This window comes from Asterias amurensis, chromosome 22 (genome assembly GCF_032118995.1).
Source record: "Asterias amurensis chromosome 22, ASM3211899v1".
In the NCBI taxonomy this organism is placed as follows: domain Eukaryota; kingdom Metazoa; phylum Echinodermata; class Asteroidea; order Forcipulatida; family Asteriidae; genus Asterias; species Asterias amurensis.
The window spans coordinates 11205103-11224485 of NC_092669.1; the positions used below are offsets into that span (position 1 = coordinate 11205103).

At 39.7% G+C, this 19383-nt stretch overlaps 2 protein-coding genes across 3 annotated transcripts; one reads left to right on the forward strand and one right to left on the reverse strand.

Annotated features, from left to right (window-relative positions):
- Positions 1–1411: 1411 nt before the first annotated feature.
- On the reverse strand, positions 1412–11735 carry LOC139953677 (general transcription factor IIH subunit 1-like). Of its 2 annotated transcripts, none has more exons than XM_071953186.1 (12): positions 11608–11735; positions 9272–9429; positions 8191–8492; positions 7490–7661; positions 6662–6811; positions 6176–6258; positions 5469–5590; positions 4882–5073; positions 4436–4553; positions 3565–3655; positions 3198–3406; positions 1412–2298 (listed from the first exon to the last, which is right to left on the reverse strand). In XM_071953186.1, exons 2-12 carry the CDS (start codon positions 9423–9425, stop codon positions 2212–2214), a joined length of 1680 nt encoding a protein of 559 aa, XP_071809287.1. In that variant the 5' UTR covers positions 9426–9429; positions 11608–11735; the 3' UTR covers positions 1412–2211. The 2 variants fall into 2 exon arrangements, with proteins under 2 accessions (XP_071809287.1, XP_071809286.1); XM_071953185.1 differs by having other exon boundaries at positions 9272–9432; positions 11608–11734.
- Positions 11736–14844: 3109 nt separating this feature from the next.
- Positions 14845–18368, forward strand: LOC139953679 (kunitz-type serine protease inhibitor cvp2-like). The gene is made up of 3 exons (XM_071953187.1): positions 14845–14912; positions 16170–16263; positions 16782–18368. The coding sequence occupies exons 2-3, from the start codon at positions 16182–16184 to the stop codon at positions 16940–16942; spliced, it is 243 nt and encodes an 80-aa protein (XP_071809288.1). The 5' UTR covers positions 14845–14912; positions 16170–16181; the 3' UTR covers positions 16943–18368.
- The last annotated feature ends 1015 nt before the right edge of the window (positions 18369–19383 follow it).

Below are 19383 nucleotides of genomic sequence, written 5' to 3' on the forward strand. Positions count from 1 at the left end.
CCTATAAAACTCATTGTACATGGGAAATTGAAAGTGTTGCTGCCAAATCACTTCGAACCAATCAAAACACATGGAAAGCTTACGTCATTCGGCGGACAATGGAGGTAGAAATTTCTACTTCCATGTTCGACATCCTTTTCTTCCTTCCTTCATGGTACAACCATGTGTAAATCTCTCTTTTTTGGGGGGCGGTGGCTCTGAAAACAGCCGGTGTGGTATCCCAACGTCTGAACAGTATACTCCACTCGTTATCAGGGGTTGAAATGGTTGAATGATTCGATTGGCGGAGGAGGGGGGGGGGGTAGTACTGTCCTCGGGAAACATCATCAAATATTCAGTATCGCAGAACCTTTGGGCCCGAAAACGAGGACCATTTCACGGCCATTGATTTCATTCACGCTCATGTGCGTTCCTAAAGCAACCCCGTCAATACTACAAGCAAAACGATGGTGTCCTTGCAGTTTGTTTGTAAAATTTATATCAAGCATGATTGACCCTTGATGATGTCATCATTGGGCAAAGACTTGCATGCGTGGCCGCCTTGTCCTCGAATGTGATGGGGTGCACTACTTAAAGGCAGTGGACACTATTGGTAATTACTCAAAATAATTATCATCATAAAACCTTACTTGGTAATGAGTAATGGGGAGAGATTGGTAGTTTAAAACATTGTGAGAAACGGCTCCCTCTGAAGTGACTCAGTTTTCGAGAAAGAAGTAATTTTCCACGATTTTGATTTCGAGACCTCAAGTTTAGAACTTGAGGTCTCGAAATCAACCATCTAAACGCACACAACTTCGTGTGATAAGGGTGTTTTTTCTTTCATTCTTATCTCGCAAGTTCGACGACCGATTGAGCTCAAATTTTCACAGGTTTGTTATTTTATGTATATGTTGAGATACACCAACTGTGAAGGCTAGTCTTTGACAATTACCAATAGTGTCCACTGCCTTTAAGGACCCCAAAGGAAATAAGCCTAAGATAATTGGCTTTATTGGGTTATCCATGGATATTTTTGTGCCGTATTTTGATCTTCTAATCTGTTCTGAATTTGGTTTTTGTTATCCCCATCGTCCTTTCTCCCGATGTTGTGCATGTAATTTTTTTTGACATGTTTTTATCCGAATCAATTCAAATCAAATCAAATCAAATCAATAAACTAAAATCTGTTAATTTCATGTCAGAAAGGCTTCATGTCTGAAGCCTTGCTCAGACTCGAAATTACCCCTTTCTCTAAAACTCCGTTACTTCATCAAAGGGTGTCCTTTCTAACAAAGTTTTGTGATGTCAACAGCTCTCCAGTGCTAGTTACCAAGTCAGTTTTTTAGTTAATATTTGTTTCGAGTAATTACCAAACGTGTACCTTCCCTTTAACAAGAATGAACAACGGAAAATTATCTTCTTACTTCACTTATTTTTCAGTTTATTTTTTAAATGTCCTTAGCCCGACAAGGTCATATTATTTTCCCCTTTTAAAAGTATTTAAAATATCTGGATATTTACGACCTTGCTTTGCGAAGGTATTTACAAAAAGTACACACTTCCAAACCTATATATCATAACTGCACGTTGTGAGCATTGTATGTTTTCATCGAAACCTAACATTTAATACATGACCTTGTTGGAATTATATTATTAATTTAATTGGCGAGTTGGGAACGCTAGGTGGCAGCAGATACCCAGACCTTTCTATAGTTTAAATAAAACTGAGCTTCTGTATACATCCAAGAACAAACATGTGTAAACAGGGGACACCTCTCTGATCTTCCATTGTTTTGACTCTTTTTTTCTTAGCAATATCCCTATGGATTTCTAGAATGAAAGTAAACTGAGGACTGCTCCCGTTAAGAAATTTTCCTTGATCTCTTTTGTTAAAGCACTCGTTTTGAAAAGGTAGAAATGTTATAACTGGATTTTTAACATCCAGAGTAATGGTAAATGTACAGTGTTTTGGCTGGTGACCTTTTTCGCTAAGCAAGATTTGCCTGTGCTTAGTAAGCTTTTGTACTCGCATGTTTAATGAAACTGGACCTTGGTTGGAGACGGTTAGACTAGACAGTGAATGAGAATGGTGAGTGCCTACACCGTTGCCCAAGGGACAACTCATTCCCAAATGAAACTCAATATTGTTCCCCGAGCAACTTTTCTTGTCAAAGTTTTCAGAATGCTCTTCAAGAACACAAAGCTCTCCCAAGACTGCCTTTTAACGTGTCATGACCTTTGACCTGCCCTCTTGGCCTGCCAGGCATTGAACTTAGAGTAAGCTGTGCTGAGCAACTCTTCCATGTGGATTGTTACCTAGAGAAGGAATAAGAAACAGAATGGTATTTTTGAAGAAAAAAATCTTAATAAATTTGTTGAAGACATTACTGAGATAGATCATTAGATATTTAAAAATGATTTGTTCAATTACTTTTATTTCATTTTGCAAACATTTAGAATTTGTCTATAATTTCAATTGTTTCAGCCTCAGGAACTTTTTAAAATTCTTGAATAGGTGTATGAAAAGACTTCTACCCAGTTACTGTGGTCAAGTGGTTTGAATGCATGGCTTGCTATCATAAGGTTGTGCGTTGGAATCCTACCAAGCTAACTGAAGCCAATTTCATAAAGCTGCTAAGCAGAAAATACTGCTTTTGTGCTATAGCAAAAACTCAGTGGGCACCAGTCGCAATCATGTAAAATCTTCAACCAGTTTTTAAAATTACAGGCTTTATGAAAATAGGCCCTGTTGATTATAACAGAGAGCTGCCTTTAACTAGCCCACGTCCAAAATCACCTTTGACCTTCCATTCATTTCACATGGCCTTCATGGTCCTGGGAATTTGCAGTTAAATCCGATGTGCATGTGTATACAAATCATAGAGTTATATATAAGAACTAGAGGGCGCACGAGTGAGATGACAAGCTTGTCATTCTGCAGGCGCGTTGAATATGAAATACACGTTTGAGTTTTTTTTATTGAACGCTCACGCGATGCTGTTTGTTCAACTTACAAAATGGCCGCACAAACACATGCTGTGAGATGCCAGTTTTGTCAACTTAGAAAATGGCCGCCTGTGCGCATGCCGGAGCGCGTATATAGGCCAGTGCGCCCTCTAGTTCTTATATATAACTCTATGATACAAATGAATCAATACATGTCCAAAGGGGACCAGTCTAGGCTATCAAAACAGACAGACACACAAACAACTCACATTTGCACCGATATGCTGCTTGGCCAGGGAGTCTTTGAACGGCTGGAGCTTCTTCGCCTGAAACTGCTCCAGCGTTCCCTTCATGCGGACCAACTTCTCCTCAATTGATTTATTAGCTACCGGGAAACACGACCAGAAATGGCGCAGGACCTCAGAGAGGGCGGCATACAGGTGTTTCAATTCCTCGTGGATTTCTTTGGTGTACAGAGCTATTTTAGGGGAGGGGTAAGGGGAGAGAGGAGATTTGGGGGGATTTCAAGAAGAAAGAAAGCATGAAGCAACTTATGCAAGCTGTTTGGGCCTACAACTAATAAAAATGATTGAAAATTGATTAAAGTAGAAAGAATATTTAAAAAGTCAAACTTACTGTGTAGAGGTTGTGCGGTGTTCCTTCCCATTAGAGCGCCCCCTGGTGTCAGCTCATTCGTAACTACACCCGCTGTCGTACTAGCCAACACCTGTCGTTCAAAAGTATGCTCAATTAAGTCAATTCTTAGCGCCTGCTTTGAGGAAGTACTTCAAACACATCAAACCAAATATGTATTGATGCCTCACCATGCAATGCCTCAAATCTTATATTGACCCCTTGCATGCGCGTCACACGCTGCGACTAGTGCCACGCTCACCATGTTGGTGGACAGGTTAGGTTTACGTGTATTAATGCAGTGCGCCTAAAATGCGCACTTCACTGCATAACGCACAGTTATATAGAGTTATATATAAAAACGCACAGTGAAATTGCCCACCAGTATGGCATTCAAGATTTTTCTGATGATGATGTCAGGTGAAATAACTACACTGGCTCTCTATCTCTTCAAGCTGATGCTCATTGTCCACAAAGCACTTAATGGCAAGTCTTTATTTCTGAACTTCTCCAAGTTTACACTCCATCAAGAAATCTTCGATCAAGTTCCATGCTTCTTCTCATTGAACCCAAGTCTCAACACTCATGGGGAGACAGGTCTTTTTCTTCAGCTGCGCCACGCATCTGGAACTCTCTACCACTTAATCTTAGATCTTGTCTTTGTACCACAACATTCAAATCTCTTCTCAAAACTTATCTTATGTCACAGGTTTTCAAGGACTAATTTTTGTTGTGTCTGTTTTTCTTTGTTGTTGGTTTTACTGCGCCTTGAACACCCAGCAGGGTGGATACGTGCGCATTACAAGTCTTATTATTATTATTATTATTAATACACTTCGTCGATAGTCGTACGATAGGCAAGGTTCTACACTACCTTTGTTAGGTTCGTCTGTGGCCCTGATAATTGTTGTTTAACGTGTTGCACTGCTTGCCGAACCTCACTGGAGGAGCTGTATTGTGATTGGTTGACTGGAGTTGGCCCATGGTAATATCTAAACAACAACAACAATGTTCAAAATTTGAATATTCCTATTTATCATGCCCTGACTGTACACAGTAAAAACAAATAACATTAATGAAAAATTATAAAGTGCACAGATTTCTTTCAATATTATCTTGCAACTTCGATGACTGATTGAGCTCAAATTTTCACAGGTTTGTTATTTTATGCATATGTTGAGATACACTAAGTAAGAAGACTGGTCTTTGACAATTACCAATAGTGTCTAGTGTCTTTAAAGGCTAAAATTAACACCCAATTCTTTATCTGATTATGCGCTCTGGGAAATGCATTCTGGGGCTACCTAGTCTCTAGCCTACCTGTCTGTTCTCTCCAGCTTCAGTACGACAGGCGTGGTACTCGTCGTTGGGATCAAGTCGTCAATCTCAATGGCCTCTTTTAGACGCTTCCTCTTAGTAGGGGGCGCTGTTTGACCGCTGGTGTCTTGATGGTTTTGTGCGTTTGCGGCAGCTGCAATGCTTGGTGGGAGACCGTTACTCGTTGTGGGGGCGCTGTTCGGGGGAGATCACATAAATGCAAGTTTAAGATCATACTCAGCTCTATTCATAATTAACATCCATGGGGGCCCACTTTCATAAAGCCTGTAAGTAACACAAAAACTAGCTAAGCACAGAATAGTTTTGCTTAGCAGAAAAAGGTTGCCAGCCGAAACAACATAAGGTTTACATTGTTGTGGCTGGTGCCCGACTCAATTTTTGCTTAGCAAAGAAATTTGTTAAGCAGTATCTTATGACACTTAGTTACCTGTTCACGTACATTGTTTTGTCATTTAGCCTTTGAGAAAGATTCTGCAATGGCCAAAACATCAGGTATTTAAGGTCCTTCTGGAAAAGCAGTTTGCAAAACTACTTTTATTTTCTCATTTATAATAATAGTAACTACTCACCCTTTTTGTTGTGACATGCTTAAGACTCTTGCGTTGTGGTGATTAAACCTCTTGATTATCGATGCGTTGATAAGATGGTTGGTGGCCTGAGACCTCGGCCCCTCTTTCTTAGACCCGTATCCCTAGAGTAGAAAAAACAAAAATGCCATACAGCGTCACAGGAACACATCTCAGGCCTGGAATTTCATCTTTGAGAGGGCAAAGCCATTTTCATTCACAACATTATAATAATAATAAGAATAACAGTAACCAGTTTTTACACAGCACTTTTCAAACCGGAAAGAAGTTTAAAGGCGCTTCCAACATTATTTCCCCTGGTCTCTGGGCCTTAATTCATTCCTTAAACCATCTCAGCTCCCTGAGGAGTATACAGCCTATGCAACAAAGATGTGCTACAAAGCTAAATCAATCACAAGGACTATCTCTGCCCTCACAGGTACCCATTTACCCCTGTGTGGAGAGAAGCAATTATAGTTAAGTGTATTTCTCAGGGACACAACCGGGACTCGAACCCACACTCTACTGAACAGAAACACCAGAGCTTGAGTTTGGTGCTCTTACCCACTCGGCCACGACACCCCACAATAACCCACCTGAATGTTTTGCTATTATTCGTCCGTCCATAACAATCAGCGCGTTGTTTACCAACAATGGAAAGGTCTATACAATAGTAGGCTGCCAATAATTCAGGGTACCAGTCTACTTACGTCATCTATTAAGGTATTGTCGGACAAACCCTCGATATTTAGCAGTGGGTCGCTTCTTGTCAAGTTGGCTTCTTCCTTCATCTCTGAAAGCACAAATAAAGAAAGAAAAATTTAATACGAAAATTAAATGACCAACCAAGTGAGACTGACTAACTTTAAATGATTCAGGACTGTATAGCCACTTTGTTGCAGCATGAAGCAAATTTCCACACATGACGTGAAAGTATTGTCATTGTGATGCACAACGGCAAATGTATTTCAAGTTTTTCAAAACCTTGAGGTTGGGGCCTAATTGTTGTATTGATAATTACGAAACATTTAGAAGTGTACAAATATCAAAATTACATTTAAATGATAAACAAACATATTAAAAACAACTTTAAATAGCATTCCCCCAAAACAAACTTTTACCAAGTACATGTAGCTGTCTAAAGATAGATTCTTCAAGCTCACAAAGAAAGCTTAGTGAGCAGTATTTCAACAAACCTTTTTCATCGTCGTTGGCACACTCGGTGAAGATGTCCTTCTGACTCCCGTGGATTCTGTCTCGATGGAAATACTGTGACTGGAAAAAGCGCGTCCAGAATTCCTTCTCGGCCATGTTCTGTGGGACATTCTCAGCGTGCTTCTTGCGCACTGCGAGAACAAGTAAGAAACAAAATAGTCTCAGTATTGTTTGAAGCTTTACATGGTGTGGATAAATAGGAAGAAACTATAAATAAATAGTAAACTTGCTGGTACAACCATGTGTAAATCTCTTAGGGTGAGTGTTGGCTCTGAAAAGAGCCGGTTGGGTCTCGACGTTTCGAACAGTATACTCTGCTCGGTCTCCGGGGAAACATTCACTGGCTCTTTTCAGAGCCAACACTCCCACAAAAGAGATTTTCACATGGTTGTACACGCAAGTTTCCTATTGATTTCTAGTTTCTTCTTAAATCAGTCTAAATTAAAATGAAGTATTTGTTACATGACGTGAATCACCAATGAAAAGCACATCCGAGTTTGCCTGTGAAAAACTTGGGGCGGTAGTCAGCAGTTTCGGAATGAGCAGTTTTAAACAGGATCTTACTTATCTGATCAAAAGATTTTGATACGCAATTAAATGGTTGACAAAAAAATTAGTTGAGACATTGTCATTGAGACATTACTCAATACTCAAAAACCAACAGCACCTCTGCTGGTAATATTTTAAGGAAAGCTTTCTACCATCATTACCTTCAAACCGTGTAAGTTTAATGTTAATCTGTGGACATGGTGTTTTGTGTCGTACAAAAAGTACCCAAACTTTTTAAGAGAAAATTCTACACCCAGTACCTGTTGGATATATTCTGAAGATTGCTTCAATAATATCTGCTGTTAGGTTATACTTGACACCATTGCAGCCATCGGTCTGTGGTTTAATATCGGATAAAAATGCTGCTGATACGCCTACGCCCTGCGGGACTGTTGAAGTATTGCTGCTTCCACTCGGCTCTTTTGGTGTGACCTAGGCAAAAGGGAAAGAAAAACACAATTTGCTTTTGGAGATAGACAAATCTAGAGCTAGCTGCTTTTCCCTTTAATGCTGTGGAAACCCATCGATGGAGCATGTTTGTTAAGATGATCTTCCCGTCAATCTAAGAAATTGTGATTCAGTATTACTAGGTGACAATACTTCTTCTCGGTATGATTCGAACCAACAACCTTGTGATTGCAAGTTTTGCAGTCTAACCACTGCACCACGGTGACTTCTGGAAGCTTGGAGCAGGGGCAGGAGGAGACTACCCTACCTCTATTAGTTGAAGAAGGTTGCAGCCCAACAAGACACTGCAGACCTACAATCTCATCTTTGAGAATGCAAGGCTATTTTCATTTGACAAAGGTCACTCTATGGGAAACCTTTGAAGGGGCAACTGAGGCCATCTTTTGTAGGGATTTTCTACTTGTGCAAGCATTGTAGTTTCTTCTTTTTAAAGAGGGAGATTAAAGTTGGTTTGTCTCATGTCCTTACTGAGGAATTGGAGAACACCTCTTACCATAGACTTGCGGTTGGCCCAAAACTCATCTGCCGTCATCACCTTGCTGATGACGAGATCTTTGTACAGCTGGAACAACTCGGGGTCATCCTGCAAGATCCGATTCTTCTCCTCCAGCTCCTTGTTGACCATGTGCCTGAACTTTGGCAGGAGCTGCTGAAGAAGCTCTTTGACCACAGCCCGGTCCCGCGTCTGAGCGGGAGGGCCTTCTCGGTTTGCGAAGTGGAACTTGCTGCTCTTGCCGTCGTGTAGAACGATCTGGAGCTGGACTTTAATGCTGGTTTCTTGGCTGATTTTTTGTTCTTCATGGAGGAAACAAAAGAAATCCAAAATAGTCTCACAGAAGGCAAACTTTACTTGGAACTTGGCATGCTTAAGACCAGGAATTTCATCTTTTAGGGGATGTCCTTTATCCAAACATATAATTGCTTGAATTTCCTTGAATCATGTACTCCCTTTGTACCATATCTATGGTACAACCATACAACCAAGCAGTAAACGGGTTAAAGTTTCATACTGTCAGCCTCATGCCTGCTTTGATAATGACCAGGGTTAAGTTTGTAGCTAGACCAATTTGCGTGGTGGGCAATAAATCAAGTATTTTAAAAGTCCAGGCATTTCAGGTTTCCAAACTGTTCATGTTATGGGGCCATGCAATAAGTTGAATGACCTTTCGACTGTGTTCTTTCTCTGTGACATTTGATACTCCTTATCATTAGCTCAGGCCTGATACTTCACGGAGGCAACGAATGCGATTGCCTCCGTTGCCCCATGTCATTGCCTTGGTGCCCTAGAAATGCTCCAGTAGAAATTTACAATTTCCTCATAGGGTGCCCTTTGCCAAAGAAAAATGCCTCGGTGCCCTTGCCCTTTCAAAAACGAAGCATACAGCCCTGTTAGCTATGTCTCAGACTAACCCACAGTGGATACCATTTTGAAATCTGTGCAGGGCAGCTCAATGTATACTGCTCAGTCAGAGTGCTGGGCAAAAATTGTGAGTCTTGGGTAGGGCCACCCAGCACCGACCACCGTTGCTTACAACACTGTTCATGACATGACAACTCCATTGTTTATAACTTACGTTTGACGTCTCTGTAGTGGTGACTCACAGCAAAGTAGTCTTTGTTGTCATCCTGCCAAGCAAGACGCTCGGCCATGAGATACAACGACCCATCACTCTTATGGAGACGAACCTGGTTGATGATGAGAAGCACCTCCTCTGAAGACGTCGCCATTTTACTACTTTGATAAAAAAAAGAAGGGGAAAAAGGTCACAAGTCAGTACTGCCATAGTTACATGTACAGTACTTAAAGGCAGTGAACACTATCGGTAATCACTCAAAAAAATTATTAGCACAAAACCTTACTTGGTAACGAGTAATGGGGAGAGGTTGATGGTATAAAACATTGTGAGAAACGGCTTCCTCTGAAGTGCCATAGTTTTCGAGAAAGAAGTAATTTTCCACGAATTTGATTTGGAGACCCTCAAGTGTAGAGTCTCGAAATCAATCATCTAAACGCACAAAACTTTGTGTTGCAAGGGTTGTTTTTCTTTCATTATTATCTCGCAAATTCGATGACCGATTGAGCTCAAATTTTCACAGGTTTGTTATTTTATGCATATGTTGAGATACAACAACTGTGAAGGCTAGTCTTTGACAATTACCAATAGTGTCCACTGTCTTTAAGTAGTACATAGTTTCATGGATCCCCTTTCTACTCTCTATAAATTCATTTAATTGGCACTGTATGGAGTGGACCTACTCCTGGAACGACCAAGGTCCGTTCCGCTAATATAGCGGAACGAACCTCATAGTTCTAGGAGAAGAGTGGACCAACGCTGCACATGCACATTATTTTGTTTCCTTGGCATTGTATTCTGCCTTACGGACATTGCCGAGTACCACATATGCCATGGAACAGATGAGAAGTAGAACTTAGAAGTGTCAAACGGGGCTTGAATTTGAATTTGATGGTGAAATCCATTTTATTTTTTTTTAGAGTTTAGCATGCATTTTTTGAACATGTTTTCATTCACATTGCGAAGTTATTTAGCTGACGATGTTTCCGACAGAAGATGCAAAAATAATAAAAAACATGCGTGTGTCACGAATTGACTAGCGCCCTCTCTTGGTAAGTATTGCTTAATGCACCAATGTTTAAGGAGGGGCGTGTCTGGGAGAGGCTTTGAGGGGGTGTTACCGACGGATTATTATTCACCAACCCACAACGAAACGAACTGAGGGGGACTAAAGGTTTTTTATTAGTAGTAATAATATAACATAGACCATATTTCGTATGATTAATTTAACATAACAAGCGTAATAACCACCGTAGACTTGTGGACAAGTCGTTAATATGGTCGCAAGGGTTGTTTTTCTTTCATTATTATCTCGCAAATTCGATGACCGATTGAGCTCAAATTTTCACAGGTTTGTTATTTTATGCATATGTTGAGATACAACAACTGTGAAGGCTAGTCTTTGACAATTACCAATAGTGTCCACTGTCTTTAAGTAGTACATAGTTTCATGGATCCCCTTTCTACTCTCTATAAATTCATTTAATTGGCACTGTATGGAGTGGACCTACTCCTGGAACGACCAAGGTCCGTTCCGCTAATATAGCGGAACGAACCTCATAGTTCTAGGAGAAGAGTGGACCAACGCTGCACATGCACATTATTTTGTTTCCTTGGCATTGTATTCTGCCTTACGGACATTGCCGAGTATTACATATGCCATGGAACAGATGAGAAGTAGAACTTAGAAGTGTCAAACGGGGCTTGAATTTGAATTTGATGGTGAAATCCATTTTATTTATTTTTAGAGTTTAGCATGCATTTTTTGTTTTACCTTTTGTATTTGAACAAGCACAATAATTAATAATAAAAACATCAGTCCTATTTATAACTATTTAAGGTCTATTGTCAATCGTTTGATTTCAAAAGGTGGCGCCCTACGCTAGGGCATGCTGGGATAGGCGCCACCTGTTGAAATTAAACGATCGACAATAGACCTTATTCCCTTTTTACAAAGACACTTTCGCCAATCCGCGTGGATGATTTTGCTGTTAGTTATGAAAATGAAGTGAATTCTGAATGAAGTGAATGGCCATCAAATTATAAAAAAGCGATTGTTGTTGGAATTGGATATAATACTAATAGGAAAATGGTACTTCTCCCCATGTCATATGTAAGGCCAAGTAAAATGAGTTCTTCCCGTTACCCTATTTTTGCATACTTCAGCTATATAGTAATAGTTATTAATTTTATTTATTAAACTTAGACTTACTTAGAGAGTTAATCATGGTATTTTGCCCAGTTTACGGACAATTAAAACTTCAGTGAATTTTTCCATACCCCGATTATCTTCATTATCTTTCGAGAATTGACCAAAACCAGCCATACAATATTACCTTCAGTGACCTATCTTTGTGACAGCAACCTTAGAACTCCCATAGAACATGTTTTCGTTCACATTGCGAAGTTATTTAGCTGACGATGTTTCCGACAGAAGATGCAAAAATAATAAAAAACATGCGTGTGTCATGAAATGACTAGCGCCCTCTCTTGGTAAGTATTGCTTAATGCACCAATGTTTAAGGAGGGGCGTGTCTGGGCGAGGCTTTGAGGGGGTGTTACCGACAGATTATTATTCACCAAACCCATCACGGAACGAATTCAAACTGAGGGGGACTAAAGGTTTTTTATTAGTAGTAATAATATAACATAGACGATATTATTTCGTATGATTAATTTAAAGGAACACGTTGCCTTGGATCGGACGAGTTGGTCAAAACAAAAGCGTTTGTAACCGTTTTTTATAAAATGCATATGGTTGAAAAGATGTTTTAAAAGTAGAATACAATGATCCACACAAGTTTGCCTCGAAATTGCGTGATTTTCCTTCTACTGTGCGAACTAACATGGTCGGCCATTTATGGGAGTCAAAATTTTGACCCCCATAAATGGCCGACGTGTTAGTCGATGAGGTAAAAGGAAAACCACGCAATTTCGAGGCATGTTTGTGTGGATCATTGTATTCTACTTTTACAACATCTTTCTACCCATATGCATTTTATAAAAAACGGTTACAAACGCTTTTCAAAGACCAACTCGACCGATCCAAGGCAACGTGTTCCTTTAATATTGCAAGCGTAATAACCACCGTAGACTCGTGGTAGTCGAGTTGCGGCGGTGCTATGGCAAGATCACTGCTCTCGCGCGGACTGCTGGTTGCCGACTTCTACTCCCCATTATTCCGTAGTCGTGACAGCAGTAGTAAAATACCGCGGGAATCGCGGGGAAAGTCGGAACGCTATCACCGCGACAGACATTTAACGACTTGTCCGCAAGTCTATAAGCACCGTGGCCCCTAATCCACCCCATCATTTTAAAACAAATCATCAATGGAAATGATTATTTCATTATTTTAAGAGTAATGTTTCGGTACATTTGAATTGTCCAAATTATATACCTTTACCCCAGAGTGCCGGCCAGTGCAAAATGACTGAGATGGCACTCAGAACCGAGTTGGGGGGGGGGGGAGGGTGTTCTACAGACAAACGCTCTGCGCAAACTGGAAACATTTCCAAGGCCTGGAGCTACTCACCACAAACAATAATTGCGGTAGGATTTGAAACTATGTACCAAATAATCTTTCCTTTTGCCAGAACCACCAGATATTTTCAGAACCATCACTTACTAAGAGAGATTTTCACATAGTGTTACCATTGTGAATTTTTTCTCTGTGGTAATGAAATTGATTTAGGACTTGTTTGAAACAAACAACCGTGTTTTTTGCAAAGACCATAAAACTTTCCGTCAAATGTGGTTCATGTTTCAATGGCAGACTATGAGTTATTGTTGACTGGTCGTTAGAAATGTGTTGTTCAGACATACACAAAACCCGATCCAGGCACTGCACACTAGTGGTAAAGACTCAAAATAGTTGTTAGCATAAGAACTGACTTGGTAACGAGTAATGGAGAGCTGTTGATAATAATATAACGTTGTGTCAGAAACGGCTCAATCTGAAGTAACGTAGTTTTCGAGAAAGAAGTTATTTTCCATGAATTTGATTTCGGGACCACTGAATGAGATTTTGAGGTCTCGTATTCAAGCATCTTAAAGCATACAACTTCGTGTAACAAGGGTGTTTTCTTCCATTTTCATCTCGCAACTTCGACGACCAATTTGAGCTCAAATTTTCACAGGTTTGTTATTTTTGTGCATCTTATGTTGAGATACACAAAGTGAGAAGACTTGTCTTTGACAATCACCAAAGGTGTCCAGTGTCTTTAAAGATCGTGATTGGTAGGATAACAAATAGTTTGACCATAGCAAAATTTCAGAATACAAATTTCTCCAAAGAAGGGGCTGGGACACAAACAGTATAAAGGAAAGTAGGATTTGAAACTTTGCATGGTGGAAATACCAATACGATATAGAAAGGTTTGCGGTAACACCATGTAATGACTTTCTCTAATGAGTTGGGGTGGTTCTGAAAAGAACCGTTGGTTTCAACTCGACGTTTCAATCAGTATGCTCTGATCGTCTTCTGGAAAAAGTATTAAGGGATATCAATATTTTTCCCCCATTTTGTTTTCTTTCCTTTTTACCCGTTTTCATTGCTTGGTTGTCTCCAATCAGCAGATGGGCCGAACATAATATGATTTAAACGACACAGCATGTTGTCTGTCGTTAACAGTACCTGATAGTTTAAAGGCAGTGGACACTATTGGTAATTATCAAAGACTAGCCTTGCATAAAATAACAAACCTGTGAAAATTTGAGCTCAATCGGTCATCGAAGTTGCGAGATAATAATGAAAGAAAAATAACCCCGTCACACGAAGTTGTGTTCGTTTAGATGGTTGATTTCGAGACCTCAAGTTCTAAACTTGAGGTCTCGAAATCAAATTCGTGGAAAATTACTTCTTTCTCGAAAACTATGGCACTTCAGAGGGAGCCGTTTCTCACAATGTTGTATACCATCAACCTCTCTCCATTACTCGTCACCAAGAAAGGTTTTATGGCAATAATTATTTAGAGTAATTACCAATAGTGTCCACTGCCTTTAAAGTATAAAGTATTATTTAATATAATTTATATTTCTGGCATGTTATACTCAACTGCTGTCGTCGTGATTTACGGCTCGAGTCCAAGTCTATCTTTTAATAGGGGAGACCTCAGCCACACTAGGGTGAGATTTAACGACAAAAGCTGTAATTTCAAACCTTTGTTTTAAAAATGTATAATAAACTACCAAAAATATTTATAGCGCGTCGACGTTTTAATGACGACAGCACCGTGCCATCATTGCCCTTTAAAACAATTGAACTCACAAACAATGTGTGTCATTAATGTCACCGATAACATTATTACCCGTTTTTAATTGGTGGAAAGCCATCATTGCGTCATTATCATTTGCATATGAGCGCGTAGCAGGACTCCACAATGTTGTGTGTCAATATAGCAAGCTGTCATTTTGTATCCGTTTCTATTGGTGGAAAGTCATTTTGTTATCACCTCATTTGCATACGAGCGCGTGGGAGGACCATCTGTTCTTCTATTGAACAGCCAATCACAAGAAGGAAGTGTTGAACAGTACACAAACAAAAGGTATAAATAGCAAGACTTCATGGTTTGAAATTATTTCATCTGCCGAAGTTACCAGTCGTGAATTGATAAGTTGTCTCAGCTCTGACATCGAGAAAAATGTAAGTAACATCTCTATTAGTTCATCCACTAAACCTCAGACTAGTAGTTAGTGAACACTTTCTCCAGCTTCAAAACTAACTTGAAATTTCCTTTGCTCAGTTTATGTTTTAAGTGTCATCGTTAGCTGAGTTTTGTTCTATGTAGGAATTCTTTCACCAATTATGGCAATGTAAAAAAAAATCATAATCATTATCATTGTTTGATTATTTATAAATTTGTATAGGCCTAATACCCACTAATTTTTCGTTTTTGTGTAATGATTTTACCAAAAATCACCCAAATTTTATCATCGTTCAAAATCATAACTAACGACAAAAACTTTAATTCTAAGCAAGACGATATGAGTCTTTGAGGAACGTGCGTAAAAGCCAAGTTCAATGCCTGAACCCTTGCATTTAATCTTTATAGGCATTTAATCTTTATTTTTCTCGATGTCAGAGCTGGACACGTTTGATTGTCAAAGCCCGAGTATCCAAACATTTTGCATACAATAACAAACCTGTGCAAATTGTTTGATCAATATTGGTCATAAGTTGCAAGAGAATAATGAAAGGGAAAACACTACCGCGTTACTTCAGAGGGAGTCGTTTCTCACAATGTTTTATCCTGTCACCAACTCTCCATTCATTGTTACCAAGTAAGTTGTTATGCTAACATTAATATTCGTAAAGCTTTGACGTCATTACAGTGGCTCACCCGGGTCAGTGGCTGGCCCGAGGTGCATGACGTCACCACGAGAGGGTGACGTGACTGATCGTTTAAAGGCAGGGACACTATTGGTAATAATTACTCAAAATATTTATTAGCATAAAAACTATCTTGGTGACGAGTAATGGGGAGAGGTTGATGGTATAAAACGTTGTGAGAAACGGCTCCTTCTGAAGTGCCATAGTTTTCGAGAAAGAAGTAATTTTCCACTAATTTGATTTCAAGACCTCAGGTTTAGAACTTGAGGTCTCGAAATCAACCATCTAAACGCACACACCTTCATGTGACAATGATGTTTTTTTCTTTCATTATTATCTCGCAAGTTTGAAGACCGATTGAGCTCAAATTTTCACAGGTTTGTTATTTTATACATAGTGTTGAGATACACCAACTGTGAAGGCTAGTTTTTTTTAAACTTACCAAAAGTGTCCACTGCCTTTAATAACTCTTGTCTCAGGGGCTCTCACCCGAATGAGCACCGCGTGGTCGACACGGGGAAGCTTGTCGAACGCACACAAAGTAATATTTCTCAATAAATTCACTTCCAGATCACCTCCATCATGAAAGTCTTTTGTGCCACCGCTACTCTACTCTTGCTTGTTGGTCTGTTTGCTGAAACCATCATGGAATCTGAAGCTTCAAGTAAGTATTGAAAGAGGGCGCCCTATACTGAAATTACATCGTATGCAAAGACCTTTTTCGCAAAATTAACTGTGGAATGAGGTGCATGTTGGTGGTCTCTACCAGCATGCACCTCATATCAGAGGGAGCCGTTTCTCACAATGTTTTCATAGCTCACAATGTTTTCATATTATTATCAACAGCTCTCCACTGCTAGCTAGAAAGTTAGTTTTTATGGTAACAAAACATTAATGAGCAATAACCAATAATTATAGACGATGTGACCTCTGACGTCACACGAAAACCATAACATGTTTCGCGCGCATACCGCCGGGCAAAACCTTTGTGTTTTGGCAGCCAGCTAGACAGTACCAGCTAGTACGCAATCTTACTGTGACTGCGCAACTCAGTGCCCGGCGAAACATGACGTATAGAGTGTTTTGTCAACAGAGGGCGGTTTGAATGTAAACATAGGTCACATCGTCTAAAGTGTCCATGCAGTGCCTTTAAAAATAATATGGGTACATTTTTCTTTGCAGATGTTTGCAGCCAAAAAATCGAAACAGGACCTTGCAGAGCGCGGGTTCCTAGCTGGGGATTCGCGCGTGGTACATGCGTGGAGTTTATCTACGGTGGCTGCGACGGTACGGAGAACCGATTCGACACCCAGGCCGATTGCGAAGCCGAGTGTGTCCACTAGGCGGCACAGCCATGATCTGAACACCACCTAGTCTTGGCCCAAGACGTCAGTGATCGATAGTGGATAGTTATTCGTTGTAAATCGCTACAGGGCACCTTTTTACGACGGGATTTAACCAACAAGCCAGTCAAAGTGGTTAGAGTCATACCATCAAGATTCCTTTATTCCTTTTATTATGCTCTCTTAACTTTTGACTTGCAATTGTCGTTAAAATAAAAGCACACAACCTTGTGTGCGAGGCTTGTGGGGTCCTACTATTAAATTGTTGTTTTATTGTCCCTTTTCTAGAACTTCTCTGGCTGTGGTTTAAGTTGAACAACGACAAACTTTATTTGGGTCTAGTGTTGCATTGTGCAAAAGACCAGACAAGAGTAATTCCTTAAGTCCACTAAGGTTTGTGGGGTACTGCTATTAAATGTTGTTTAATTATTTCCCTTTTCTGTAGAATTCCTCGGTGTGGGGCCAATGTAACTTTCCTGCAATGACTTATGAATGGCAGATAAAACAACCAAACTTTAAAATGATCAGTTTTCTTATGATTTGATTTGATTTAATTCACATAGTATTGCTATTACTTGATTGATTGGCAACTGACACAAAGACTTTGCCAATTTCTTTAGCTCCGACCTTTGCAACGAGGTATTCATAGTTTCTTTTCGTTCCTGTCGTTTTAAGATGCCTTTGGGTCTTTCAAAGAAGAAATGTTATTCCTCATTATAAGCAAAAAATCATGTTTGCCAATGAATTATTAGCAGTAAATTTTGACCACGAGAGGGCGTGTGTAAAACAAATTTTACGTGATGTCCAACACTAGTAAATCGAACTGTTTTGTTACAATTGTTGTTATTGTTGTATACTTTTTTTCTTTTTCTGGTCATCGATACCCCTAAAACAACATTATAAGCAGTCAAAACGAGACTAAACTGCAATATTGGGTGCGTTCGATAAGCTTCCCTGGGTCGACCCCGGTCTGCCCCCGATGTGTTCGACTTGCTTTGACGTCATTCCATGGCTTACCCAGGTCAGCCCCACGTGCCCTGCATGTGGAGTGGGTCATTTGGGGGCTGGCCCCATGTGCATGACGTCACTGCTATAGCGGTGAGTGATCATTCGTTTAATTCTTGTCAGGGGCTCACCCGAGTGAGCACCGCGGGGTAGACCCAGGGAAGCTAATCGAACGCAACCGTTGTTGTGTTGAAAACGCCCTCACGCGGTCAGAGTACTGAAGTCACTTCTGTCATGATTTTCTTTAAATAATTGTATTAATTAGCACTTCGCATGAAATTATGCTAATTACATTCACGCATGCCAACAGACACTATGGTTTGCAAACTACATAGACCATTATTTTTGTCAATAGTTATGTTTGACCAGGTATGAACAATAAATTAAAACAATTACTGTCTCTAATCATCATTATGCTTTTACCTTGTCGCTATTCAATAATTTGAGTTTGTTTGTTTGTTTGTTTGTTTGTTTCCAAATATCACAATCATAAAGTCTTAAAACATACCTGCATTAGGTACAAAGGGTGATGAAGTGGATGGCACCATGAATAAGCCTAGGCATACACCGAGTCAAAGGGTGAATTCCGCAAAGAGTTTACTCTCCACTGCCTTCAAAAAGGCAGTGGACACTATTGGTAATTGCCAAAGACCAGTTTTCCCGCTGTATCATGCATGAAATAACAAACCTGTGAAAATTTGAGCTCGATTGGTCGTCAAAGTTGCGAGATAACTATGAAAGAAAAGAAAAAACACCCTCTGTCACACGAAGTTGTGTGCTTTCAGATGCTTGATTTCGGGACCTTAATTCTAAATCTGAGGTCTCGAAATCAAACTCGTGGAAAATTACTTCTTTCTCGAAAACTACGTCACTTCAAAGGGAGCTGTTTTATACTATCAACCTCTCCCCATTACTCGTAATCAAGAAAGGTTTTATGTTAATAATTATTTTGAGTTATTACCAATAGTGTCCACTGTCTTTTAGACTGTTATAATAATATAGTCTAATTTCGACTTAGGACGAGTTACTCGTCCTAACTTAGGACTAGCTTTAAGTTTATAATAATCTAATAAGTTAGGACTAGTCCTAACTTTTTTTGAAATTGACCCTCACTTAAGTCTATACATTAACGGTTTTTAAGTTTATACCAATTTTAGTATTAATTGATTAATAATGAAAGTTCAATGAAAGGTATTATGTATATACAGCAAACATAGCACAATAAATTGTTTGTTTTAAAGACTCTGGACACTATTGGTAATTGTCAAAGACCAGTCTTCTCACTAGGTGTATCTCAACATATGCATAAAATAACAACCTGTGAAAATTTGGGCTCGATTGGTCGTCGGAGTTGCGAGATAACTATGAAAGAAAAAACACCCTTGTCACACGAAGTTTTGTGCTTTAGATGTTTGATTTCGAGACCTCAAATTCTA